The sequence below is a fragment of the Diceros bicornis genome, chromosome 13 (assembly GCF_020826845.1).
Source record: "Diceros bicornis minor isolate mBicDic1 chromosome 13, mDicBic1.mat.cur, whole genome shotgun sequence".
Lineage (NCBI taxonomy): Eukaryota > Metazoa > Chordata > Mammalia > Perissodactyla > Rhinocerotidae > Diceros > Diceros bicornis.
In genome coordinates, this window is record NC_080752.1 from 16,733,790 (window position 1) to 16,759,927 (window position 26,138).

At 55.0% G+C, this 26,138-nt stretch overlaps 1 protein-coding gene across 4 annotated transcripts in view; it reads left to right on the forward strand.

Moving 5' to 3' along the window:
• The window catches only part of ACOT11 (acyl-CoA thioesterase 11), a 49,635-nt gene that overhangs the window by 18,958 nt on the left and 4,539 nt on the right, over positions 1 to 26,138 (forward strand). For 2 of the 4 annotated variants that reach the window (XM_058552504.1, XM_058552506.1), the window contains exons 2-13: positions 9,383 to 9,593; positions 10,532 to 10,601; positions 14,776 to 14,836; positions 15,424 to 15,522; positions 15,996 to 16,131; positions 18,006 to 18,162; positions 19,353 to 19,472; positions 20,846 to 20,990; positions 22,276 to 22,335; positions 23,158 to 23,220; positions 23,553 to 23,636; positions 24,307 to 24,440. In XM_058552504.1, coding sequence (XP_058408487.1) covers positions 9,383 to 9,593; positions 10,532 to 10,601; positions 14,776 to 14,836; positions 15,424 to 15,522; positions 15,996 to 16,131; positions 18,006 to 18,162; positions 19,353 to 19,472; positions 20,846 to 20,990; positions 22,276 to 22,335; positions 23,158 to 23,220; positions 23,553 to 23,636; positions 24,307 to 24,440 — 1,340 coding nt within the window. Of the gene's footprint in view, positions 1 to 9,382; positions 9,594 to 10,531; positions 10,602 to 13,609; positions 14,362 to 14,775; positions 14,837 to 15,423; positions 15,523 to 15,995; positions 16,132 to 18,005; positions 18,163 to 19,352; positions 19,473 to 20,845; positions 20,991 to 22,275; positions 22,336 to 23,157; positions 23,221 to 23,552; positions 23,637 to 24,306; positions 24,441 to 25,168; positions 25,292 to 26,138 lie in introns of those variants that run through there. The other 2 variants (XM_058552503.1, XM_058552505.1) reach the window with 2 other exon arrangements.

The following is a 26,138-nucleotide window of genomic DNA, read 5'->3' on the forward strand; positions in this document are numbered from 1 at the left end:
CTCTGGCCTCCTTGAACCGAGGCTCCCTTGCATGTGCACAGCACTTCGCAGTTAGTGGGCACCTTTAGTTTTGGGATCTCCTTTAATCCTCACACTACTTGTGGATGGAGATGGGGTGGAGGTATTTGTCCTCAACTTCTCCGTAACTTACCCGAGGTCTGCCTGACTCCAGGCCCTTTTACTTAAGACCTTGGACAGAGAGCCCCCTGTGCCTCAGTTTCCCCATCCATACAAGCAGGCAGTTGTAATCACTGTCACGGTGGAGGAGAGGGCTGTAGTGTAGATGGAGGCATAGAGATGCAGTGTTGATGGATGTGTTTCAGTCCGGCTCTGTGGTTCAGGCAGGGGGACCTTGGACAGGCCTTGAGACATCTCTGGCCTTGGGTCCCCTGTGTACCTCGCCAATGATAACATCTCAAATGGGCGTGCCCATGGGTCAGATGGGATACAAATGGGAAAGCATTCAGGAAATGCCTCCCTCCCCCTCTGGCCCCGGGCAGGCTCCACAGTGGGGCAGGGGGAGTTCTCACAGATGACCCTGCTGAGGTTAAGTGTCAGATTTCAGACAAGGTTATTTTTACCCTTGGGGGTGGAGGCAGGCAGGTGATGTTTAGGCTTTTTGGTCTAGAATGGGGTGAGGGGGCAGGAAGGAAATGGGTCCTTTAGAGGGGAACGTGGCCTGACCTCATGGCCTGTGTTCTCCCTGCCTACAGGGGGTGACACTGGTGGGCATTGGGGACCCACTGAATGAACTCATGCATTTGGTCCACAAAGAGCCAGGCCCTGTACTGGGCCCATGGAGACCAGGAGTAGAGAGAGAGGGCTCCTGCCTGGTGGATCTTCTGGTCTGGTGTCAACCAAATAATCCCTCAATTAAATGAACGTTGTTGTTCATACAGTGGGAAGGGACACGGCGGCAGGAGCACGAGGATGGGCAAGAGAGGCTGGAGCTGAGGGATGAGTAGGCATTGCAGAGGAGAAGAGGAGAGGGAAGAGTGCTCTAGCCAGAAGGGATGGCACGAGAAGAGGCCCGGCAGTGGGAGGAAGCCAGTGAGGCTGGGGCACGTGGTGTGAGCAAGACTGGAGGTTGGCAGGGCGCTCTGCTCAGGCCTCGTGGACCTTGTTGAGGACTTTCTCCCATCAGCCAAACCCTTTCATGGTTGGAAAGAGTCTTGGAGACTATCCAGTTAAATGCCCCATTTGACAGATGAGGAAACTGAGGCCCGGAGAGCTAATAATAAAACCTACCGTTTTTGCAACACGCCAGGTACCATGCTAAACCCTCTGCTTCCAACATTTTTTTAGTGTGGTTGGCATTTTACATTTAATTTAATTTAAATTAGCAGACTTACCTGATATGTGTCTAAAATGTTCTTTCTCAAGGTTAAAAAAGAGGGGCTGGCCCCATGGTGTAGTGGTTAAGTTTGGCACACTCCGCTTCAGCGGCCCAGCTTTGCAGGTTCCGGTCCCAGGAGCAGACCTACACCACTTGTCAGCCATGCTGTGGTGGCAACCCACATACAAAATAGAGGAAGATTGGCAGAGATGTTAGCTCAGGGACAATCTTCCTCAGAAAAAAAATAAAAAATTAAAGATAAATAAAAAAGAAGATTAGAAAAGGTAATTTATCAAGGTGAAATTCATGTAAGATACAATTCACCATTTTAAAGTAAGCAATTCAGTGGCATTTAGTACATTCACAGTGTTGTGCAACCACCACCTCTGTCTACTTGCCAAACATTTCCATCCTCCAAAGTAAAACTCCTCACCTATTGAGCAGTTTCTCCCCCTCCCTCCTCTCCCCGGCCCCTGGCCACCACCATTCTGCTTTCTGTCTCTATGGATTTACCTGTTCTGGACAGTTCATGAGTGGAACCATGCAAAATGTGACCATTTGTGTCTGGCTTATTTCACCTGGCATAATGTTTTTGAAGTTCATCCTTGTTTTAGCATTTGTCAATACTTCATTTCTTTTTATGTCTGACTAATATTCCATTATATGGATACACCACAGTCTGTTGATCCATTTATCTGTTGATGGACATTTGGGTTGTTTCCACCTTTTGGCTTTTGTGAATCGTGCTGCTGTGAACATGTATTATATGTACTTGTTTGGGTACCTATTTTCAATTCTCTTGAGTATATACCTGGAAGTGGAATTCTGAGTCATATGGTATTTCTATGCTCAACTATTTGAGGAACCATCAAACTGTTTTTCACAGTGGCTCAATGTACGAGAATTCCTTTTTTTTGTGTGTGTGAGGAAGATCAGCCCTGAGCTAACATCCATGCCAATCCTCCTGTTTTTTTTTTTTTTTTGCTGAGGAAGATTGGCCCTGAGCTAACATCCGTGCCTATCTTCCTCCACTTTATGTGGGACGCCGCCACAGCATGGCCTGAGGAGCGGTGCGTTGGGATCCGAACCCGGGCCGCCAGCAGTGGAGTGCGTGCACTTAACACCGGGCTAGCCCCGAGAATTCCTTTTTTTTTCAAATTCTTATTTTATTTTATTTTTTATTGAGGTATAATTGACATACAACATTATATTAGTTTTAGATGTACAACATAATGATTTGATATGAGAGCTCCTTTTTCTCTACATCCTCGCCAACACTTGTTATTTTCTGTGATTTTGATTATAGCCATCCTATGGGGTTCATTGTCTTTTTTTTTTTTTTTTTTTTTTGTGAGGAGATCAGCCCTGAGCTAACATCCGCCAATCCTCCTCTTTTTTTGCTGAGGAAGAGGGCCCTGGGCTAACATCGGTGCCTATCTTCCTCCACTTTATATGGGACGCCGCCACAGCACGGCTTACCAAGCAGTGCGTCGGTGCGCGCCAGGGATCCGAACCAGCGAACCCCGGGCCGCCGCAGCGGAGCGCGCGCACTTAACCGCTTGCGCCACTGGGCCAGCCCCATCATTGTCTTTTATAATCCTTACTATAACCCCAGGTTCTTTCGTTATCCCCATTTGACAGATGAGGAAACTGAGGCATAGAGAGGTAAAATAACTTGTCCAAAGTCTCCTGGGGATGATGAGCTGATAACAGTTCCATTTATATTCAGCTTTATAGGAAGGCACGGAACTGAGATGCCCCGTAAAGCTCTTTTTCCAAAGGAGAGATGGGGCCGAACTGAAGAAGGCTTGTCCTTAGCTCAGAGTTTCAATCATGTCCCTACCCCACCTCCCTTCCTCACCAGATTTGGGGCGTAGGGCAGGATTAGAAGGTGGGAGGGCCCCCCATCCCTCTCTCTCCATCCTGGGAGAGCACAAGAGCTGGCCGTCAGGAGGGAATGCCCACTGCCTGATCAGCCTGCACCAGGCTGTGGGCTCTGAACTAGGACTCAGGGCCCTGGCCTCTCTTCTCTCCTTGGTCACTGACTGGCTGTGTGACTTGGGGGTAGTTTGCTTCCCCTCTCTGAGTCTCAGATGGGAAGAATTTCTTCCATCTTCTCCATCTCCAAGGCCTATGGAAGTGCTGTAGTGGTATAAACGTGGACTTTGGCTGGTGGGTCTGGGATTGCCTTAAACTCCACCACTTCCCAGGTGCTCAGAAGCGATGTACCGGCTCTCAGCCTTGGTTTGCTCATCAGTAAAATGGGTAGAATAACAATGCCTCACAGGGTAGATATGAGAATTTCTGAGATGATGCACATGAGAGCTCCTAGCATAGAACTTGATATAGAGTAGGTGTTCAATAAATGTTAACCAAATGAATGGCATATAGGAGATGCTTAATAAAAAAATATTGGTTTAATTTTCTACCTTTCCCACTTCAAAATCTTGGAAAATATTAAGTGCCAATACACCCTGTAGCTAGAAGTAAAATGAGGATGTTCGTATAGGGCACTGGGGACCATTATTTATCTTCTAGAATGAGGATATGATTTGATGTTACGTGACAATCGGAAGCCTGTGGAACAGCTCGCTAGTGTCCTCCGTCTCCCAGGCCTCATGCTGGCTTCATGGACGAGTGCTCCCTCTTTTCGCCTAAGAGTTTGGTACCCACTGCTACCCTTTTTTGCCTTGTCTGCTGCGAATCTCAAGGCCAAATGCAGTTCTCTATGGCAGCATCTTTGTGCAACTGGATTCCTAACATAATCCTCTCCTCCCTTATTTGGTTCCTTAGCTCTGTTTGCATTTTGGCTCCCGGTGCGTGTGTGGTCTGTGTGCCTGTGTGCGTGTGCAGGCAGGCTGCCTCCGAGCCTTTTTGGGAGGAAGGTAGGGAATAGGCCTGAGGGCGAGTTTAGGGTGTTGACAGATGCTCTGCCTGGCTGGTGGGGAAACCACCAGAGGCCGTCCTGGTCTCTCTGAGAGGCTGGAGCCACCTTTGTGAGGACAAATCATCCAGTGTAGGCAGCTCCCTCACATACTCAGAGGGGCCTGGCTCAGACAACCGGGCCTTTCCTGGGGCCTGGCCGGCCCTGGGCCAAGGGCTGCTCTCCCTGCCCCCTCGGGGCCTACCTTCCAGTCCCCACCGCCCTGGGGAGAGGTAGGGAGGGCGTGGGGGATAGCGGGCTTTGCATTCTCACGCTGGGCTGGACTCCCCGCTCCACTTTCGCTGGCTTTTTGAATTCTCACAGACCCTCTCGATGGGCTGAGAGTCTGGTCCCTTCCCCGCCAGGTTCTGGCGGACTCATGGTGAGAAAGGACTATGTAAACAGCCTGGTTTGAACTGTGTTTGGGTTTCTCTCAGCTATATTTCTGTAGGAAGCCACACTCAGCTTCATAATGCCAACGGTAAGTGCTCGATAAATGTTGGCCATAAGGTAGGCATGTGCTGGTAGCTTTAAACACTTGATCATGCTTAATTTCATCCCCACGATGACCCTTGTAGGTAGGTATTATAATCCCCCCTCCTTTTTTTTTGTGGGGAAGATTAGCCCTGAGCTAACATCTGTTGCCAATCCTCCTCTTTTTTTTTTTTTGTTTTGCTGAGGAAGATTGGCCCTGGGCTAACATCCGTGACCATCTTCCTCTACTTTATATGGAACGCCACCACGGCATAGCTTGACAAGTGGTGCGTGGGTGTACGCCCGGGATCTGAACCTGCAAACCCTGGGCCGCTGAAGTGGAGTGCACGAACTTAACCGCTACGCCACCGGGCCGGCCCTATAATCTCATTTTTACAGATGAGGAAACTGAGGCCCACAGAAGTTGAGCAGCTTGCCCTGAGGTCACACAAGTTAATTGTGGAACGGCCTTGAACCCAGGCCAGGCCGACCCCAGGGCCTGTGCGCAGCCTGGTCACGGTGGGCTAGTTGAGAGGTCACCAAAGCCTGCCCCTCCCGCCAGGGCAGGAGGGCCTCGTCTGCTGCAGGCCTTTGGTTCCCCGGGGAGCCTGAAGGCACTGAGATCTCTCTGGGATCCTTGTCTGGCCCATCACTGTAGGCCACGCCCCTCTCCGGGACACTTCCGTGCTTTCTGGGGCCTCCTTGGCGCCTCTCCCTGTCTCCACCTGCACAGGTGCCTACTGCTTTCCCACCTGCTTCTCTGCGCTCCCCTGGCTTCATGTCCCCTCTGCACCTCAGACCTTCCTCGTCTTCAGCTCCAAGGCCACCCCTGTCACTAGCCATTTTCTTTCTTTTCATCTCCCGTAGGCATTTATTTGGCATCTGCTCCGTGGCAGGCCTGAGTCTGTCCCTGTCCCGTGGGAATGCCTGTCTGCTGGAGGAGGTGGCCGTAAAAACAGTGACCACACAGCTTGGGCAGTGCTGTGATGGAGACAGACGAGGCTGCGGGGGTGGGGAGGCCCTAACCCTCCCTGGGGAAGAGGCAGGATGGGGGGCTTGAGGAGGGAGGAGAGAGGACTCACCTGGCAGGTGGGGCAGATAAAGGGATCCGAGGCAGAAACAGCACCTTGTGACGGAGGAACAGAGGGGGATGAGTGGTGCTCGGAGGAACCGCGTGTGGTCTAGAGCTGGGCGAGCAGCCGCTGGGGGTGGTGGCAGGAGCTACAGAGTAGGGCCTTGATCCTGCGAGTGGACGGAGCCATTGAGGAGTCTTGAGCAGGGGAGGTGTCTGGTCAGGCTCGCTCTTCAGAAAGGTCTGAGTGGCCCTAAGGGACAGACCAGAGTCCCGTGAAGAGAGGAGTTATAGGGACTGGACCTATTATCCCTGAGAGGCAGGACGCAGTAAGTTGTGGTTGTTGAGTTGGTGGATTTGCTTGTTGGAAAGATCCCCCTGCTACTGCGTGGAGGCTCGAAGGAGGTGGAGAGACTGGAGGCTTGTGGACAGGCTATGGAACCAGTCCAGTGGACTTGTGGTGTGGGGCCTGAGTGCGCAGGGCGGTGGGGTGGACCTGGGGTTTAAAGAGGTTGGATCGCTGGGACCTGGCTGCTTGGGGGAGGGAGGAAATCCAGGTTAAGTCTGTGAGTGGGGCTGTTGTCAAATTGCCTAGAAGGAGCCCTGGCCCTGGAGGGCTCATTCTGGCTCCCCAGCTATGTCCCTGGACCAGCCTGTCCTTCTGTGTGCCTCAGTCTCCCTAGCTGTGAAGGGACTGGGCGAAGTGGCCTCTCCTGCTCCGACCCAGCAGGTCCGTGACGTGACTCTGGCCCAGGAGGAGGGACATAGAGCCCACAGTGTAGCCAGCTGAGGCCTAGTCTAGGATTATCAGTTCTGGCAGGTTTGCTATGGCCTGGGGCCAGCGCCTGGCATGGCTGCCATCTGAGAGGGCACGTCTCTGACCCCCAGATGCCCTCACCACCTTCATAGCGGGCTCTGCTCTCCCTGTCAGCTGTCTTGGCTCAGCCTGCCTGGCCGCCCCAGGCCCTGGCTCTGTCCAGGGCCTCTGCTTTCCGCGTGACCAGCCCTGGGAGGAGAGGCCTGGCTCTGGGGACCCATTGGCCAAACCTTGCCCGGGCCGCACATGCCCCTGCCACCCGGGCTGGCTGCCTGCCCACCTTGGGACAGGAGGAGGCATGGCCTGGCCTGTCTGGACGTGGGCAGACTGCCTTGGAGCCAAGGAAGGAGTTGGAGTCTGTGAGGCTGTGCCTGGGGCCACCTGTGCTGCTCTGTCCCCTCTCCCTATGCTCCAGCCCAGGGGCTCTGCACCCCTCTCTTTGAGGGGAGTGGGGGGACAGCCACAGTGGGGCTTGTCCCTCAGTTTGCCTGGGGGCTGGGGGTTGGAGCACAGCCTTGCTTGGAGGAGCTCAGTGTTTCCTGCCTGACAGGGTGATAGGGCTCCTTAGCTTCCTCATTAGAAACCTCAGCTGGGTGTGCCAGAGCCCTGGAAGGTTAGACCCAGAATCCTGGAGAATCCTGGAGCCAGGGCTGGGGTATCTTGGGGATTGACAGTCTCCCCCTGCCCCCGCCCTATGAGTGACAGATGAGGCTCAGAAGTGGAGGGGCCTTGCTCAGGATCACGTCGCACCTGAGGAACAGGGCTAGGATTTGAACTCCCGTCTGTCTCTGGTTATCCCTCCACAAACCTTTGATGAGGTCCTATTGTGTGCCAGTCCTTCCAAGCATGAGCACTAGAGTGTGAGCTTCTCAAAGGGATTGGCCCAATTATCTTTGTGTTCTCAGTGTTTGGCCCAGGACAAAGGAGGTGCTTGGTGAATGAATGTATGAGTGAATGAATGAATGAATGAACAAGGCAAAGATCCTGCCTCCAGGCATGTAGTCTCCATTGGGAAGCTGAGACTCCTTTTCACAGAACAGGAAATTAGAGGCTGGTGGGCGTGGGGATTGACTGGGTAAGAAGCAGAGAGAGGGTTAGAACTTAGTGTACTGACTGCCGGCTGAAGGCTTTTTCCCTCCTCACTTTCCTCATCTGTAAAATGGGGTCAACAGCCTTCACCCTCTGTCTTCCTTGTGGGGATCCAGTGAGGCGCTGGATGTGAAAATAGCTTGTAAAGCAGAAACACTGTGTGTGGGGCTTCCCTGCGTGTATATCCAGAACCGCCCAGAAACCCCACACGTCTGCTCCCTTTCTTCTGCCTGCTTACCCTCTGTATCTTGCCTCCCCCATTTCCCTAGCTTTCTTCAGCGCTCCTTTGTGGAATGTTCTGTGCAGAGCCACTGGCTGTGGGAGGGGTTTGGGAAGAGTGTGGGTGAACGGAGTCTGCCTGCCTCCTCCCTCTACTGCCTCCCACACCCAGAAAGCCAGCCACCCACACCCACATCCACGCAGACCCCAATGCACACCAGGCGGGAAACGCCTTGGCAGTGGTTACTATGGTGACGGGTCCTGCTGCTTGGACTGCAGCGGCCTGCGAGCTGCCTGCAAGAGCCTGCAAGCGTGGTAGCCTGGGACCCCGCAGGCTTCCACCCAGGCCGAGAGCCCCTGGGGCCGCTGCCTTCCTCTCTCTACCCTCGGTGCTCACATTGTGCCTGGTACCCAGGGGCTCTTGGGAGTGAGCTGCCTCCCTGGGAACCCACAAGCTGTTCTGGGTCAGACAGGCCTGGTTCAAATCCCAGTTCTACCACTTAGGGGTCAGTGATCTTGAACAAGTCACCTCAGCATGCTTTGAATTTCTTGAATGAGCTATGGGAGTCTCATGGGAGGAATTATCCGAGGAGTACAGACCCCCAGCACGAGAACTGTCGCTGCCCTGCGCCGTCACTGCCCCCATCCTGCAGCTGTGATGGGGTCAGCACTGGGTTATGGCGCTCTTTGCCGCTGAGTGCAGGCTGGGGCCCTGGCTCCTTCTCATCTCAGCCCCAGGAGGCCCTGCAGGCAGTGTAGTGTGGCGGGTAGGACCTCAGACTCTGCAGCCAGAGTCACAGCTGGGCTTTGCCACTTACTTGGGCCTCGGTTTCCTCATCTATAAAATGAGGATAATAATGAACCTACCTCAGGAGTTTGTTGTGCGGATAAAATTGACTTCATATATGTAATGTACTTAGAAGAGTATTTGGTACTTAGTAAGTACTGGATAAAAGTTAGCAGTGACTGTCATTCGCATAATTGGCACTGGCCGTGAGAGTTGGAACCCATGTGTCTGTCCTTCCTGTCGTTTGTCCCACACGCGCAGGTGTGCCTAGCTCTGTTCACAGTCTGATCAGGCAGAGCAGGCCAGAGAGATGGGAGGGCAGGTTGGCTTCCTCATTTGAAAAAGCTGGCCCAGCAGCTGAAGGGAGGAGGACTGACTTCTCTACGGGATTCCTCTCTCCCCTCTCGCCCCTCGAGTCCCAGGGCGTGTTAACATGAAGTCGTTGGCCAAGAGGAGACTGGGCGCAAGTGGCTTCCAGAGAGCCCCTGGGGCTGAGACCTTGGGCTGGAGGGTGGTGGCCGCTCTTGGAGTGGGAGTGTGATGGGAGGTGGCCCTGGGGTGCGGCCCTCAGGTGTCAGGGACGGGCAGACCTGGGAGGTGTCAGGGACGGGCAGACCTGGGAGACCTGCAGCGAGCTGACCTCTGTGTCCCAACCTGTCCCCCAGGGCCTGGCCTCCGTGTTCTCCAGCCGCACATCCCGGAAGTCGGCCTCCCGCGCAGAGAAGGACGGCGGCGTCATGGCGGAGGGTGAGGGGTACCGGAACCCCACGGAGGTGCAGATGAGCCAGCTGGTGCTGCCCTGCCACACCAACCAGCGTGGCGAGCTGAGCGTCGGGCAGCTGCTCAAGTGGATCGACACCACGGCCTGCCTGTCCGGTGAGCTGCACCCGCACCGCCGACCTCCCCCACAGCCCCACCCTCTGGAGGACAGGCCTCCGTTTCCAGAGACGTCACCGTCCACCAGGGACGCTCCGTGCTGGCCCGGCCTTGGCACATGCTGCTTCCCCCGCCCCAGCTGCCCTCTCTGATTTCTCAGCCCTCAGCTTGGGTCCACCCCCTCTCTCAACCCCGCACAGCTGTGAGTGTTGGTCCTGGACCCTCAGGTCCCCGTCATCACAGCACGGCCTTGAACGTGGCTGCTCCGTGGTGGGCTGGAGAGTGAGCACAGCCCCCGCTGTGTGCCCTGGGGCATTCTCTCCACTGAGCGGGCTGAGTTGAGCTCTTTCAGTGTGCCTGGTGTCCCAGTGTTTTCCAGCCCACAGGGAGCTCGCAGTCTGCTGGGGGCACAGACAGGCGACTGGCTGCCCCCCAGCACTGTTTGCAGGGGGCTGGGAAACGGAGGCAGAAGTCGGGCTGTGGAGAGAACAGACCAGAGGCCCTGACCCTGCCCTGGGGCCGGGGAAAGGATTCCAGAGGGGCTGAGGCACTGGCCAGAGTCCTGGGGGCAGGAATGACTCAGACGAGGAAACAAAGGAGGGGGAAGCTGACTGCGCAGAGTTACGGGCTCCTGAGAAGGCGGGCACGTAGAGTGCCTGGCGTGATCATTCCTTCCTTCAGCAGCTACCTGCTGAGTGTTTACTGTGTGCCAGACTCCGCTGCGGCCCCGGGCACAGCCATGAGCAAGATGGGCAAAAGTCCTTGCCCTCCAGTAACTCGCAGTCCAGCAGAAGGGAGAGACGCTAGACAGACAAAGCCCAGATGTAAAGTGGGGTCGGGCGTGGTGACTAGTGGAGAGAGGTGAAGAAGGGTGGGGTGCAGAGGGCTGCGTGCCGTGAGGAGGCTGCTAACGCACGGCTTTCTTCTCCCGATGCCAGCGGAGAGGCATGCTGGCTGCCCCTGCGTCACGGCCTCCATGGACGATATCTATTTTGAGCACACCATTAGGTAAGTGGACCCTCCTGCCTCTCCATCCTTCTGGTCTCCCCACCGCGACTCCAGGGCCCCCTCCCCCGCCTCCTGTCTGGTCAACCTGTGTGCTGCCTGGAACCTGACTTGGCTCACCGAGGGCCTTTACAGATGGAGTGGGAGCAATGACCTGTCTGCAGGGTCTCTGAGACAGTGGTGGGCTAGGGGTGGGTTCCCTCGGCCAGGGTGGGGCCAAGGAAGTTGAGTCATGTTTGAGGCAGACATTACTGAGCAACATCATGGGGTGCTGTGTGATTTGGGGGAAGTCAGTCTCTTGCTGTGGGCCTTGGTTTTCTTATCTGCAAAATGGAAAATAAGATAAGGTTTGCAAAATAGTATTCATCAGTGAATGCCTTTCTGAGCTTGGACATTGTCTGTGGGTCATTGGTCACTGGCCTATAGGGAGGTCACTAGACAAGGTGACTTGCCCAAGCCTGAGCCAGAAGCTTGGGCCATTCAGCCTCTGCTCACATACCTCCAGGGATGAGGAGCTCACCACCTCCCAGGTTTTTTGTTTGGTTTGTTTTGTCTAATGTCTGTGCCTTTTAGAAAGCTCTTCATTACACTGCTCAGCTTTATCTCAGCGTAGCTCTGCTGGGACCCGAGGAGTGAGCCAAGCCCTCGGCCCAGGACAGGCGGCAGGGGCTGCAGACAGTGCTCTTGCCTCCGGGCCTGCTCCTAAACTTGCTGTCAGTGCCCAGGACATCAAGTGCCAAGGGCTTGTTCAGGATTCCTGGGTGCCTGGTGTGTTATGGTTAAGGAAGAAGTCTGGCCAGTCCCGATATTCATTGATTCAGTCATTCATCCCTGCTTGCACCTTTTCTGGACTAGGGCCCATGCTGGGTGTGGGGTGCACAGAGTCAACTGCAGCGTAGTGCCCAGGAGCTCCCGGGCTGCGGAGACACAGATGTAGAACATAATTTCAGTTCAGAGGGCTAAGTTCCATGCTAATAATGATCTCTGACACATGGGTGCTTTGTAATACTTTTTCTACATATCTTTTATTTTAAAATAGTTTTTGATTTACAAAAAAGTTGTAGATAGTGCAGAGAGTTCCCATATACCCCACACCCAGATCCTCTGTTACTAGTGTCTTACATTCGTATGGTACCTTTGTCACAGTTCATGAACCAATACTGATGCACTATTTGTAATGCCTTTTTAATACATTAACTTATTTAACCCTCAGAACAACACTCTGAGGTCCTGGCTGTTAGTGTCCTCATTTTACAGAGGAGGAGACTGAGGCCCAGAGAAGTGAAGGAACTTGCTTAAGGCTGTACAGCTAGTGGGGGACCCAGGATGTACCAGTGGCCAGACAGTGTGGCCCCAGAGCCCTCGCTCTCGTAGAGGAGGAAGACATATCTTCTACCCACTCTGGGTCCTTCTGGCTGGGCTATGAATTAAAATGACATGAGACAGAATAACAGGAGAAAATCAAACAAAGCTCTATGACATGTATACATGGGAGAGACCCAGGAAAAACTGGCAGAGGCTCTCATCTTAAATACCATCTTCAGCTAAAGACAAAGGAGGGTGTTGGGGGTAGTGGTTTGGGACTTCAGAGGCAATTCGCATGGAGATGGAAAAGCAAATGTGTGGTAAACAGAACTTTGACAAGAACGGACATAGCAAGGACTCTCCCAGTCTATCGATACCCAGAGTTATCTATGGTGATGGCCCGTCCTGGGGACAGACCTTCTATCTGAAATTTCTTTTAGGCACTTAGTGGGGTGGGAGGTCAAAGTTTGTTGCAGAGTCTTTTGTTCTTAAAAATAATCAAGCCACGGCAAAGAGACACGTTTTGGGGTGGCCAATTTTGATTCCCCACACTCTTAACCGATGGGCTGCATTGCTTACATGTCTACAGGTGGGTGTAGTGGCACAGAGGGTAATCAAGGGGGCTTCCTGGAGGAGGTGTTTGAGCTGGCTCCAGTACTGTCAGCACTGTGTGCAGTGACACTTTGAAGGCCAGTGGAGCCATGTCTGGGCCAGGTCGGGGTCTCTGCTGCCGGCACAAGTTCTGGCACTCAGAGGAACTAGGGATAGAGAGGGCTGGGGTGGGGTGTGTGCGTGACGGACCCGCTGCAGGACCCAGCAGAGAGAAGATGAGTCCAGGCAGAGGAGGGTGTGGGTGGAAGGGGACGCCAGAGAGGATCCTGGGAAGGAGGGCAAGCTGGGGAAGAAAGGCCTGGCCACACCTGAGGAAAGCTGGGGAAGGTTTTTTGTTTGTTTTTGCTTTTGTCGTTTAAAAATATTTCAAAATGTATCTCTAAAGGGTAAGAACTCTTTTTAAACCTACCCTCACCGCCATTACCACACTTAAACAAAATTAGCAATAATTTCTCCTGAACACCAGATATCCTGTCAGTGTTCAGTGGTCCCCACTGTCTCATGAATTTCTTTTTATTTCCTTTTGCTTTACAGTTATTTTTGTTGTTCAAGTCAGGATGCAAATAAGGTTGCAACTGGTTGCTATGTCTTAAGTCTTGTTTTAAATCTGTAGATGCTACACTGCCCCAACATCCTCTCCTCCCACCATCTCTCTCTCTCTTTTGCCTTGAAATTTATTTGTTGAGGAAACCTGGTCGTTTACCCTCTAGAGTTCTCCCTCATTTGGGTTTTGCTGTCAGCATCACTGTGGTGTCATTTAACATGCTCCTCTGTCCCCTGAGAGTCAACTGGTCCTGGGGAAGAGGTTGAACAGGGGCCAGACTTCTTTATGGGAGCTGCCTCTCTGCGATGAGAAGAACACCTGGAGGGGTGCTGGGGAGCTAGGGGCTCGAGGGGGCCCCTGGGGAGGCTGGCAGTGACCCTGGGGAAGGAGCCAGTGTTGGCCTGAGCTGTGGGATGAGGACGATCAGGAAGGAAGAGAAGCTCAGGGGTCCCAGTGGATGTCTGCTTGGCGTTTGGGGAAGTTAGAGAAGAGGAGGAAGAGGGGGAGGAGAGGCAGAGGAGGAGTCACAAATTTCTTTCTTTTTTTAGCACCCCAGCTAAAATAGATTTTTATTTTTATTTGGGGGATCATGGAAGTTTTTTTTTCCCTAATTTTTTATCATGATAACTTTCAAAATTATAGAAAAGTTGAATAGTGCGATGATCGCCCCCACTGGGATTTAATAATTAACATTTTGCTAAATTTGCTTTATCTATATATGGATAAATAAATGCATATACTTTTCTCTCTCTCTCTCTCTTTTTGTGGAACAATTTGAAAGTAAGTTGTAGTTGTCACGTGTCAGTATGTGTCTCCTAAAATGACAGGCCCCTCCAGGACTGTTAGGACTGCTAAAAACATGAATGGAAATGCACAAGTCGGCCCAGGGCAGGCGAGGTGGCTCCCCGAGGGATTCTGATTGTTCATCTGGACGTGGGAATCATTCCAGAGGGACAGGCTGCAGCTGGAAAGAGTGGGGCTGTGCAGTCAACAGAATCAAATCTAGAATCCTGACTCTGTCACTTTTTAGCTGGGTGACCTTGGGCAAATGGCTTACCGTCTCTGATGCTCAATCCCCCTTAAACCTACCTGCCAAGCTTGTTTTGAGGCTCAAATGAGATAGTACACAGTGCCTGGCACATAGTAGGCGTGCTTTAAATATTTTCATTTCTCTTCCCACCCTCTGTTCATAGCCGCCTGCACTTAGCAAGCATTCGATAAGTGTGGAATTCATTAATGCAGTAGGCCACTCTTTATGGAGGACCTTCCCTGTGCCACGTGCTAGGCCTTGAAGAGTCAATGGTGAGCAAAACAGACGTGACCTTGCCCCAGTGGGGCTTAAGGATTGTGGGGAGACGGAGGTCAACCTGTTGGAAGAAGTGTTAGGAGGGTGAAACTTACAGGGCCATGAGAGGGCAGAGAGGGGACTGTTGAGTTGAGAGCAAAGAGAAGCTCGAGCATTCATTGGACAAGGGGGAGCAGGGGAAAGGGGGAGATGAGTGAAATCATGCCACTTTTCTCAGCCTTAGCTTTCCCACCTGTAAAATGGGGCCAACACTGTCTTGCTGGCTGGCTTTGAGGACTCGGTGACATCGCAGATGTGAATGTGCTCTGTGAGCCGTGACATTCTCCTGCCACTTCCCCACAAGTATCTGAGGCCCCTGTTCCCTCCCTCTGTCCTCTCTGGAAGGCTCACCTCCTGCTTTCTCTCCTCAGTGTTGGACAAGTGGTGAATATCAAGGCCAAGGTGAACCGGGCCTTCAACTCCAGCATGGAGGTGTGTGGGGTGGGCACGCCGGGGGTGGTGGGGGTGGGTTTTCCTCCTCTCCATTCTCAGCCCCCAGCCCGGGCACACTCACTCACAGAGCTCTGGTTGAGGCAGCAGAGTTCTGAAACAGCTGGCAGGGTTGGGAGGATCCTAAGGATCTAACTGTCCAACACCCATAACACAAAAGGGAGAACTGAGGCCAGGGAGGGGGAGGGACTTGCCCCAGGTCACCAAGATACCAGGTGTCTGTCCTTTTAATTGAGCCAACGCTTTACTTACTTCAAGCCCTTTCATCAACACAGTCTCATTTTAATCGTCTCAATAACCCTGTGAGGGTAGATATGATCATTCCCATTTTACAGATGAGGAAACTGAGGCCCAGAGAAGGGAAGTGACTTGCCCAGAGTTTCCCAGGGAGCCAGGGGCAGCCTCAGAACCTACCCCAGGTCTCTGTCCTCCCAGATGTGGTAGGTGCTACGGAAATACCAGAGGCCAGGCCTGGGGAGGGACCTCCTTGCTCGTCGAGCAGCGGGCTCTCGGGTTGGTGAGCTCTATTTCTTCCCTCCTCACTCCCCCACCTTACTCTTCCCCTTCAGGTGGGCATCCAGGTGGCCTCTGAGGACCTGTGCTTGGAGAAGCAGTGGAGCGTGTGCAAGGCCTTGGCCACTTTTGTGGCTCACCGCGAGCTCTCCAAGGTAGGTGGCTACACCTGGCCACCCGATGCTGCTGGGCCCCCTGGGCGCCTGTCATGGCAGATCTGGACCGGGGCAATGATTCTAGGGGTTGGTGGAGGGGTGGAGGTGGGGGCTGTGGGAATCCACAGCTCCCAGAGGAAGGCCCACCTCCCACTGCGATGGAACCCCAGGCGCCTTTCCCCCACCTCTCCCCGTGCATCTCACGGGAGGGTTCTTCAGGTCTCACCATTCATTTTCATGTCCTGCAGTGACACCCAACCCCGGTCCACTGTGCCTTTGCCCAAGGAGGGGGACTGGGGGCGTTTGGGTGGTGAATATGATGTGTCAGTCAGCATGGGGACAGGAAGATGGGGTGAAAGAGGGGAGGACTTATAACCGCCAGCCCTGGGCTTGAGGTGGTGGCTGGGGGACAGGCCCTCATGCTATTTCACGGAGCTTGTCCTGAGCATCCTGCACCCCACCCTGGCCCACAGGTCAAGCTGAGGCAGACCACACCGCGGACGGAGGAGGAGAAGACCGAGCACAGCGTGGCGGCTGAGCGCCGGCGCATGCGGCTGGTCTACGCGGACACCATCAAGGACCTCCTGACCAACTGCGTCATTCAGGACGGTGAGCGGCCGTGGATGCAGAGGGCAGCTGGCGTCCTGCTTGCCCCCCTCTGCCCTGGGCCCCCCATGGGCAGAGGGGGGGAAGGGAGTCTCCTTGGGACATCCACCCACTGGTGGCCTCAGGCCTGGCCCTCTTGCCTCAAGATCTCCTTCAGGGAAAGGGGAGTATTTGGGCCTCTCGCCCAGCTCCCAGGAGCTGTGAAGACGGAGTTAGGACATAAGGAAACCTTTTGTTGTCCACCAAATGCATTTGAGTCTCTAGGATTCAAGGTACTTGAGAAGGTAGTATTGAGCTTGGCCTTGAAGACTGCAATTTTTTAAAAAGAATATAGATAGGTAGGTAAGTAGACAGATGATAGATAGATAGACAGATAGATAGACAGATAGATAGATAGAAGGATAGATAGAGAGAAGGATAGAGATAGAGATAGAGATGATAGAATAAAAAGCAAGACTCTCTCCCACCACAGAACCCAGGTTTCCTCCAGAGGCACCGCTGTTCCTTGTTGGGCATCTTTCCAGAAGTACCCCTGCATGTTTAAGCACACTGTGGATTATGTAGCTCCCTCTTTTTCCCAAAAGGGAGCATACACACTGCTCTGTATCTTGCTTTTTTCCGCTTAAAAGTGTATCTTGGAGATTGTCCTGTACCGGCGCACAGGGACCCGCTGTGGCCTGTTGGGACGTGGACAGTGGAGAGAGGAGGAAAGGTCTCCCTGACGGAGGGCACAGGCTGGGTGAAGGTGGGGAGGGGTGGCTTGCGTTTGCACACCGATCGCCACAACGGTGGAATGCGAAGTCTTCCTTGAAACCTAAAGGAGGCAATTTTAGGACAAATCAGAGGTAGTTGGGCTGCCCAGAGTGGGAGAGCAGGTGGAAGGAGCTGACCCTGTGAAAGCAGTGAGCTGTGCTCTCAATTCTGGGTCCTGGAGCCGTGGAAGAGCCCAGCTCTTCCCACTGTCGTCGAGGCCCCTTGGAGCCATCCATCCCTCCACAGCCCTCCTGAGTCCCTCCTGTCCTGACAGTCCTGTCCTCAGGGTCAGTCCAAATGCCCTCGCCTGGCTGGCCGCTCAGCCTCCTCTGGTGCTGTCCCTCTCTTGCCCTCAGCTCCGGCTAAGCCAAAGGCCTCGGTGCTCCTGTGACTGTCGCCCATCCTTTCTCCAGACCTTGGCTCTGGCCACCCTCAACCTCCCCTCCCCCTGCTGTGGCATCTCCCAGCAGCCTGCAAACCAAGTGAAATGCTGCTTCTTTGCTGGGCCTCCCTGACGAGGCCTCTGTCCCTGGTTAACGGGAGATGCGTGGCATCCCCTTGGGTTGGGTGGGGCGTGTCAGCATCTGCTCCTCTGACTTCCAAGGCCCTGCCCACTCTCTGGCCTCTCCAACCGAGGATATCCTAATGCCATCACCCCCGAGGGACAGGGCATGTCAGGGCAGGAGAGTGTCTTCTGAGAGTGTCTACTGAGTTGGGCACCAAACTCTCTAGAACCGTGATTGCATTTCACCTTCACAGTCCTAACGGGTTGGGTTTGACATCTGCCCTTTACAGAGGAGGAAATTGAGGTTCAGAGAGGTTACTTGACTTGCCCAACGTCATACAGACTGTGTGGGGTGGAGCTGAGGTTCAGACCCAGCTGTGTCTTGTCTCAAAGCTGGTGTTCTGTCTACTGCCCTGTGACAGCCCCGTCTCCCTCATCCTGTCTGCTCCCATTCCTCATCCAGATCCAGCCCTCACCTCATGCCCATGTGATGCTGGGTAAATGAAAGAATCTAGGTGGGGCACAGTGGTGGTGGGGGTCCAGGCTGCCCATGGGGAGGGTTTGCCCTTGGGAACCTTCTCACCTTCCCACCTTCCTCCCTCTGCCCCTCCCCGGTCAGATCTGGAGAGCAGAGACTGCAGCGACATGGTGCCAGCCGAGAAGACCCGTGTGGAGAGCGTGGAGCTGGTCCTGCCCCCCCACGCCAACCACCAGGGCAACACCTTCGGGGGCCAGATCATGGCCTGGATGGAGAATGTGGCCACCATCGCAGCCAGGTGAGGGCACAGCCCTACCTGCTCTCCTTTCACCCCTCTTTCTCTTGGACAGCTCCCTCTGGGCGGAAAATCCCAGCTTGGTGTTGGCGTTCAAGGCTTCGGAAGTTTGGCTGTTCTGTTAGGGTAACCCAGAGAAACAGAGAAGAATGATTTTCTGTGAGCTGGCCATTCCTTCCTCGACTTAAAGAGCCCTCACGGCTCCCATCGCCTGCACAGGAAACGCCAAGCCCCTGGGCCTGCCCCTGCTTGCTCTCTTCTTGAATCTTATGCTCCCTGAAGATCAAGCCATTTGCCCTCCCTTTCCCATCCTCCACGTTCCCAGCCCTGCCCTTGCTCCTGGTCTGACCTCCTGCCACGCCACGCCCACTATTCTTTGTCTGCTAAGATCCTGCCCACTCCTCCACAAAGCCTCTCTGGCTCTTTCCTTCTCTCCAGAGGTGAAAATAATTCCTTCCTTCTCCTTAACTTCTGTGCCTGTCTGGGGCTGGTTCTACCCTAAATATTGGGGTACTTTCTATAGTTATGATAACTGACATTCACTGACTGACATTCTCATACCTTCGTGACTTTGTGCTTGCTGTTCCCCCTGCCAGGAGCGCCCTCCCTCACCATGCCCTCCTCTGCCAGGCAACTTCTTCCTCATCTTCTAGAGCCCAGCTCAAACGGCCCCTCTTCTGTGTTTAACCCGTGGGACACAGTGCATAAGCAATGCCATTTTGGGCAGCTCAGGCTGTGAGTGCAAGAAGACCTCAGAGGAGGGTTGGAGCCCGGATAGTCAGGGAAGGCTTCCTGGAGGAGGAGCACTTCTTGGGCCTTGAATGACAAGTAGCTTTGGGTAAGAGGAGGGCTTCCAGGTAGTAGGAACAGCAGGTGTTAAGGTATAAAGCTTAGAAGGAAAATGGGGAAGGGGTTTACCCCAAGACTTGCCCTAGCTTTCTTCTGTCACCTCAGTCTCAGCTGCTTTCCAGCCATGCACACAGACCTTAGTATTCGAAGCTGTGCGATGGGACTTTAGTTCTGTTCCTCTGGGCAGAACTGTCGCTGGGCTGGGTCGGGGTGAGGGGGCCAGAGGGCGGTGCATGTGGTTTTGGGCTGGGTCTGGGGATGGAGCAGGGGTGGAGGCTGGCCCAAGCCTGTGGCTGAAGCACTGGGGGCATTTGTCCTGTCCCCCTAACCCCGGCCTCCTCCAGCCGGCTGTGCCGTGCCCACCCTACGCTGAAGGCCATTGAGATGTTCCACTTCCGGGGCCCATCCCATGTTGGGGACCGCCTGGTGTTCAAGGCCATCGTGAACAACGCCTTCAAACATAGGTGAGGGGCCGGGATGGGTGGGACCAGGACCCCCGGGGCCGAGGGCTCTTCCTGACCCTAGAAGGGACCCCCTGCAATCCTGCCAGGAACCCTTCGCCCTGCAGACGAGGTCCTAACCCTGCCTGGCTGTTGGGTCTCCTCACTGTCACCAAAATTCAGCTCTGATGTCCCCTCCTCTGGGCTTCCCCTGCCCTGGGCCTCCTGCTGTCTTGGATGGTAGCACGTGCTCAGTGTGTCTCATCTGTCTCCCTGGCTCTGCCTCCACGCCTCCCAGATGTGGGTGCTCAGATCACTGGGCTGCCTCCTGCCAGTGCTCTGTCATTTATCACTCCCTTCCCCACCCTTTTCCTAAAACAGTTAGTCCCTAGAGCCCTGAAGGTTGGAATGAATCCTGATACCCCCATGGAAGCTTACTTTAAATATGTGTCTGTTTTGGTGATTTCAAAGATTTGGTGATTTTTTCAAGATAGTGCAGTCATTAGAGTGAGGGATCAGGAGCCAGGCTGCCTGGGTTCAAGTGTGGCTCACTTCTTACCAGCTGTGTGTCTTTGGGCAAGTTACTCACCCCCTCTGAGCCTCAGTTCTTTTTACCACCTGTAAAATGGGGCTCACCACAACTGCCTCAGAGTTGTGAGGATTCAGTGAGGTGTCACCAGCGGAATCCCGGAGGAAACGTCCAGTGAGGGTCAGCCATTGCTGCTGCTGTTGTTATGATGATTATGACTATGCACAGTCTGAGCAGCGCACGGGCGTGAGGCCTGGTTTCTAGTCCAGGTACTCTTCCCGACTGTCATGTGACCTGGAGCAGGTACTGCCCTGTGCTAGGTCTCGCTTTCCCCGTCTGTTGATGTCCACGTTCTGGGATCATGGACCTTTCTGCGGGGGATGGTGGTGGCTGCTCTGTTCTAGTTAATAAAGACAATCAGAGATGCAGAAGCAGCGGCCCCTGTGTTGTCAGGAGCGCGGCTGTTAGAGCGCTTGAGAGCATGCGCGTAAGGGACCTTGTTTCTAATAAGGCTCTGCACCTCCACCGCCTTGCTCACGTCCCTCCACAGCCCTCTGCAGTTTACCCTGAGAGATTTTATATACATATGCTTGTGGCCCTACCTCCCAGCTGTAGCCCATGAGGGCGTGGACCTGTTTATTCATTTCTGTGTGCCCTGTGACTAGCACAGGGCCAGGCACACATAGGTCTCTGTAAACATTGATGACAGAGACAGTTCTGGGTTTCCTTCCTGCCAGTGGGACTCTGATCCAGGCTGTTGGAAGAACTGCAGGAGTGCGTGTGTGTGTGCACGTGTGCGTGTGTGTTGGGGATGGGACGTGGCCTCTGGAAGGTTTGTCCAGATGAGAGCAGCCCTCCCTCCCCTCAGCATGGAGGTGGGCGTGAGTGTGGAGGCCTACCGCCAGGAGGCCGAGGCCCACCGGCGGCACATCAACAGCGCCTTCATGACCTTCGTAGTCCTAGACGCAGAAGACCAGCCCCAGACGCTGCCCTGGATTAGGCCCCAGCCTGGGGTGAGTTGGGGCAGCACTCTGCCCCACTGCTGGCTCCCCTCCCTCCCTGCCCAGGGGTCGGGGGGCCCACCCTGCCCCTCTCCTGGGGCCCAGCCAGCTCTGAATGCCCTGCTGTGACCCCCAGAGATGCCCCTTGGGCAAGGCAGGCACCTGTTCTGCCTGAAAGAGCTTGGACGGTGCGTGTGGGCTGGGCTCCTAGTTGGTGGAACAGGCGTTCCTGAGCCTGCAGAGTTGGAAGGAGGTGGGCTGGAACCCACCTCTGCCACATTCTAGCAGGTGCCCCCCTGCCAGCTTTCGTCCCATCTGTCAAGTGGGTGTGTCTGCAGGCCCTGCCTCCTGGGGCTGTGGGGGTCTCTGGGGTACTGACCCTGAGCCTGGCTAAGCCCTGAGGCACTCAGTAAGTGCTGAGTGTCATGACAAGGGCCACAGGGGAGCAAATAGCACAGGGACGAGAGTCAGGGGCCTGGGTTCAAAGGCTGTCTCAGAAAATGCTCCCTTGTGCCTTCTGGGGGCAAGGGAGTGACCTTGGAGAGGTCACCGTCTCTCTGTGGAGGTCCTCACCCTGCGTGCCCGCCTCACGAGGCAGAGCACGGGCTGTGAAAAACCTCTTGCCCTATAGCTGGGCGTCGGGCGGTCAAGAGTGGGTGGTGGGTGGAGAAGCGGGGAGCTGGCAGACGGGGGTACAGTGCACAGTCCACAAGGTGCCTTCAGGCCTTCGCCATTTAATGCTCACGAGGGGGGCGACATTAGAAGTAATGTTTAAAGACGGTGGGCTCCAAGTCAGGCCATCCAGGTTCTGTTCCCGGCTCTATTCCTTACCCCTGTGACCTTGGGCAAGCCACTCAACCTCTCTGTGCCTCAGTTTCCTCCTCTGTGAAATGGGGACAGTAGGAGCACCAGCCCGGGAGGGTTGTTGTACGGCTTCGATGAACCTATGCATGGAAAGTGCTTTAGTGGAGTGCCTGGGGCAGAGCAAGTGCTCAGTGAATGGGGGTCTTATTAGCATCGTAAGTGCCCTTGGGGATCCCCTTTTGCAGAGGAGGAAACTGAGGTCCAGGTGGTGTTCCCGAGCCAGTCTGGGAGGCTGGGGGAAGCTGGGCTGGAGCTCGGTTCCCTGGCACGTTCCTGTCCAGGTTGCCTTCACCCCGGCCCCCCCAGTGAGACCTGAAGTCCACTTTAGGGCTGCAGGGCCTCCTCGGGCCCTTGGGGGGCTGACAGGAATGGTGGCGGGGGGCAAGCTGGTTGTCCCGCCCGCACCGCAGTCTGTCTCTGCTTCTCACCCCAGGACGGCGAGCGGCGGTACCGAGAGGCCAGTGCCAGGAAGAAGATCCGCCTGGACAGGCAAGTGGGGCTGGGCAGTGGGAGGGGACACGGGCTCAGGGCTGTCGCCTGCTCCCCTGGTCCCAGGGACTCGTGTTTCTGCAGTGCTGCCCCTGTGCTGGGCGTTGGGCTGGGCCCTTTACATCCACGCAGCCGCACTACACAGTGGTCTTACTGGCCCACTGCACAGGCGAGGACAGAGGGCAGGGGGATCGGGTGGGCACGGGCACACAGATAGGAATGGTTGGCGGACTGAGAGTTTGAACCCAGCCGGGTCTGGCCAATTTTAAACCTTGCGTTCCTTCCATTGACTCGGACACTCGTGTGGTAGATGAGGACAGAAAGGCCCCGAGGGGAGATGTGATTGCTCAAGACACAAACCAGGGCATGAATGACGCCGCTGCAAAAGCACTTGATCAACTTGAAAATGCTGTCAGCGCACCAGGGGTCACGTCGTTATTAAAAAAAAAGTGTGCATGTGCCGTGTGCCCAGCCCCGTTCTCCTCATGACAGCCCTCTGAGGCGGTGTGACTACCGTCCCATTTTATAGAGGAGGACACTGAGTCCTAAGGGCGAGGCCACCGTAGCTGGAGTTGACTGCTCAGCAGGGGTGTGGGGCGCTGAGCCTTCAGCTGGCCCCTTCCCTCCGGCCTGTCCCCACCGCTGACTGAGTGTGTGTGTTCTCGCTGCTGTTTTCCGTGTGCCCGTCGATCTCCTGCCCAGATAGGAGTCCCCCCACCCGCTGGGCACAGCACAGGGCCTGGCAGACAGCAGCCTGAGTGACGCCTGTCGACAGAGGTGGGCTCCCAAGGGACGACGGTTGTCATCTTCCCTCCCTCCCAGGAAGTACATTGTGTCCTGTAAGCAGACGGAGATGCCCCTCTCTGTCCCCTGGGACCCAAGCAACCAGGTAAGGCCCTCTGCTCCCAGGGGACAGCCCTCGGGCCTCCCCTCCTGTCCGACTGGGTTTGGAGGGCAGCCTGAAGGGGACAGGACGCTAATGGCACGCCTCTAGACGGGTCCAGTTAGCAGAGGGCCTTCCTGCGTCTGCACACGGCAGGAGGGCGCTAGGCCCTGAGAGGAGAAATGACGTGTCCAGGGTCGCACTGCGAGTCTGGCCGGGCCGGGGCCTCCTTCCGCAGCACCCACCCCTTCGCGGTCTGTGTTCCTCCCCGCCCCCCCGGCCTGGCCTCGCGCAGGGCCCCGAGGAGGGGAGAGTGAGGTTCTGTGTGCCCTGGGCAGGTGTACCTGAGCTACAACAATGTCTCCTCCCTGAAGATGCTCGTGGCCAAGGACAACTGGGTGCTGTCCTCGGAGACCAGCCAGGTAGCCGACCCAGCCACCCAGCTTCCCTGTCTCCCTTGAGCAGCCAGAGCTGCCGATGGCAAGCGACTTGCTCAAACCACTCATGTCCATGGGGGGTTTCTTAAAAGGAACTGGATGAGATCACGAAACCAGCCCAGTTAAAGAAACGTCCCTGGCCCCCCGGGCCTGAGTGGAGGACCTCCAAATCCTTCTCCCCACCTGCCCACCTTCTCACTCCAGTGTCTCATCTGCTGCTCTCTGCCCGGCTGCCTCCTCCCCTCCGCCTCTCCTTCAGTGCAGGGGTGGGGCTGGTGGACAAGCACGGCTGAGGGAAGACTGGAGCTCTGCCCCTCCTGCCTGTGCCCGGGGACCAGTCACTTCCCCACCTGTGACATCAGGGAGTTGAATGGGCAGCTGGCTCTGAGGACCCATTCCGTTGTTGCCTCAGTCTCTGCTTCTTAAGACACTTTCCTGTCCCCTTGTGCTGAATTCTCTCAACAGCCCATTTTCATGGGGATGTGACTGAGGCTCAGAGAGGTTGAGTCACCTGTTCAGAGTCACACAGCAAGTCAGTGGCAGCCCTGAGCTTCCAGCTCCGGCCTCCAGCAACTGAGTCAGCCCAGCCCATCCTACCATCCCCCACAGTCTGGGGCGAGGGTGCAGGAACACGGCTGCCCTGTGTCCCATGCAGATCCGCCTGTACACTCTGGAGGAAGACAAGTTCCTCTCCTTCCACTTGGAGATGCTGGTGCATGTGGACGCCACCCAGGCCTTCCTGCTGCTCTCAGACCTGTGTCGGAGGCCCGAGTGGGACAAGCACTGCCGGTGAGGCTGGGGCGCCGGTGGGGCAGGGTCCTGTCTCAGGCATGGTGGGGAGGGCAGCCCTCAGCTCTCTCCTCTGCTGAGCCATCTCCATCATGCTCAGCCCCTGCTGGGTGTAGGGGCGCTGTAGTTATGGGTTAGGACCGTGTCAGAGTCAAGGGTGTTCTGAGCCCTCGGGGAAGGGAAGGGTCTGGGATTGGAGTTGGAGGCCTGTTTCTGGCCCAATTAGCTGTGTGATCTTGGGCAAGTCACTTCCTTTCTGTGCCTCAGTTTCCCTCCTCTTAAACTGGGTACTTGAGGTGTGGGTCATGGATTTGCACTCAGGGATAGATCAGTGATTTCCAGACTGTGTTCTGTGGGGTTCAATGTTCCCAAAGGGGAGTCAGGGACTGCTGGGGGGGTTAGAAGGCCGACGGGTGGTGGGTCCCCTCCCAGGTTCAGGGTAGCTAATGGAATGGCCAGTTTGCTGAATTTACCAAGTTTGCCAGTTCTTCTTATGGATCTGTACATGAATCTGTTATTTGTAATGTACTGAGTTACTGAATATAAAAATATGTTATTCCTGTAAATCCATTTGTTCCCCAAATTTACTGGTTCTTGATGTGAATATTTTCTTCTTGAATTTAGTCAAGGAAGATAAATATGTTCTTAGGAAAGTAGCCAAAATTTCATTGTTTAATATGGGAATGTTAAAGTTGAAACTGGTATTTTTTCAAATACTTTCTTTAAAGTCATTTTCTGTTATGCCAACACACTACTTTGGGGGGTTCTGCCATCATTTGTCCAATGGCTTATGAGGAGGAGCCAATATTCCTGAGTATATCCATAAGGAGCGTCTGTGATTTGGAAACTCAGTGAGTGGGTCGTTTGACAAATTGGCCTTCTCCCCCTACCCTCATCTATCTTCACCAGAGCAGGCCTACTTATAGCTGTTTCTACACGGGCTTTCTGCTCAAGTTTCTTTGCAAAAAGGGCTGTGTTACTTTATTTATTATTATTTTTTTTGTGAGGAGATCAGCCCTGTGCTAACATCTGCCAGTCCTCCTCTTTTTTTGCTGAGGAAGAGGCCCTGAGCTAACATCCGTGCCCATCTTCCTCCACTTTATATGGGACGCCGCCACAGCATGGCTTGCCAAGCAGAGCGTCGGTGTGCGCCGGGAATCCGAACTGGCGAACCCCGGGCCGCCGCAGCGGAGCGCGCGCACTTAACCGCTTGAGCCACCGGGCTGGCCCCAGGGCTGTGTTACTTTAAACAGCCCTGGTCTAGGTGACCCCAGGCTTGCTGGCAGTGCCGTTCTAGAAGGCTGAGAGGTGACTTAGTGGTGGATATTGGGGAGAGGGGTGGGCATATGGTAGGAAGGCTTCTTGGAGGAGGCGGGCTGGTGTGGGCCTTGAAGGCCAGATCAGATCTTGATACTTGATGGGATTTGGGGGAGTGTCCTGAGGGGAAAGTGGGTCCCTAGCTGCTTCCCCCGACCCTTCCCATAGCCACCCTGCTCCTGAGGCAGCCCCCGAGGAGGGGCAGGAGAGCGGGGAGAAGCTGGCAGGCTGGACATGGTCGTGCATGTCTCTGTGTGGATGTGCATGTGTGTGCCTGTGTTTTGGTGTAAGCCTGTGTGTGTGTCCCGCCCGGGCCTAGAGGGCAGAGCTCTGGCACCTGACAGCCGGAGCACCTCCCAGCCCTGCTTCCTTATCAGCTCT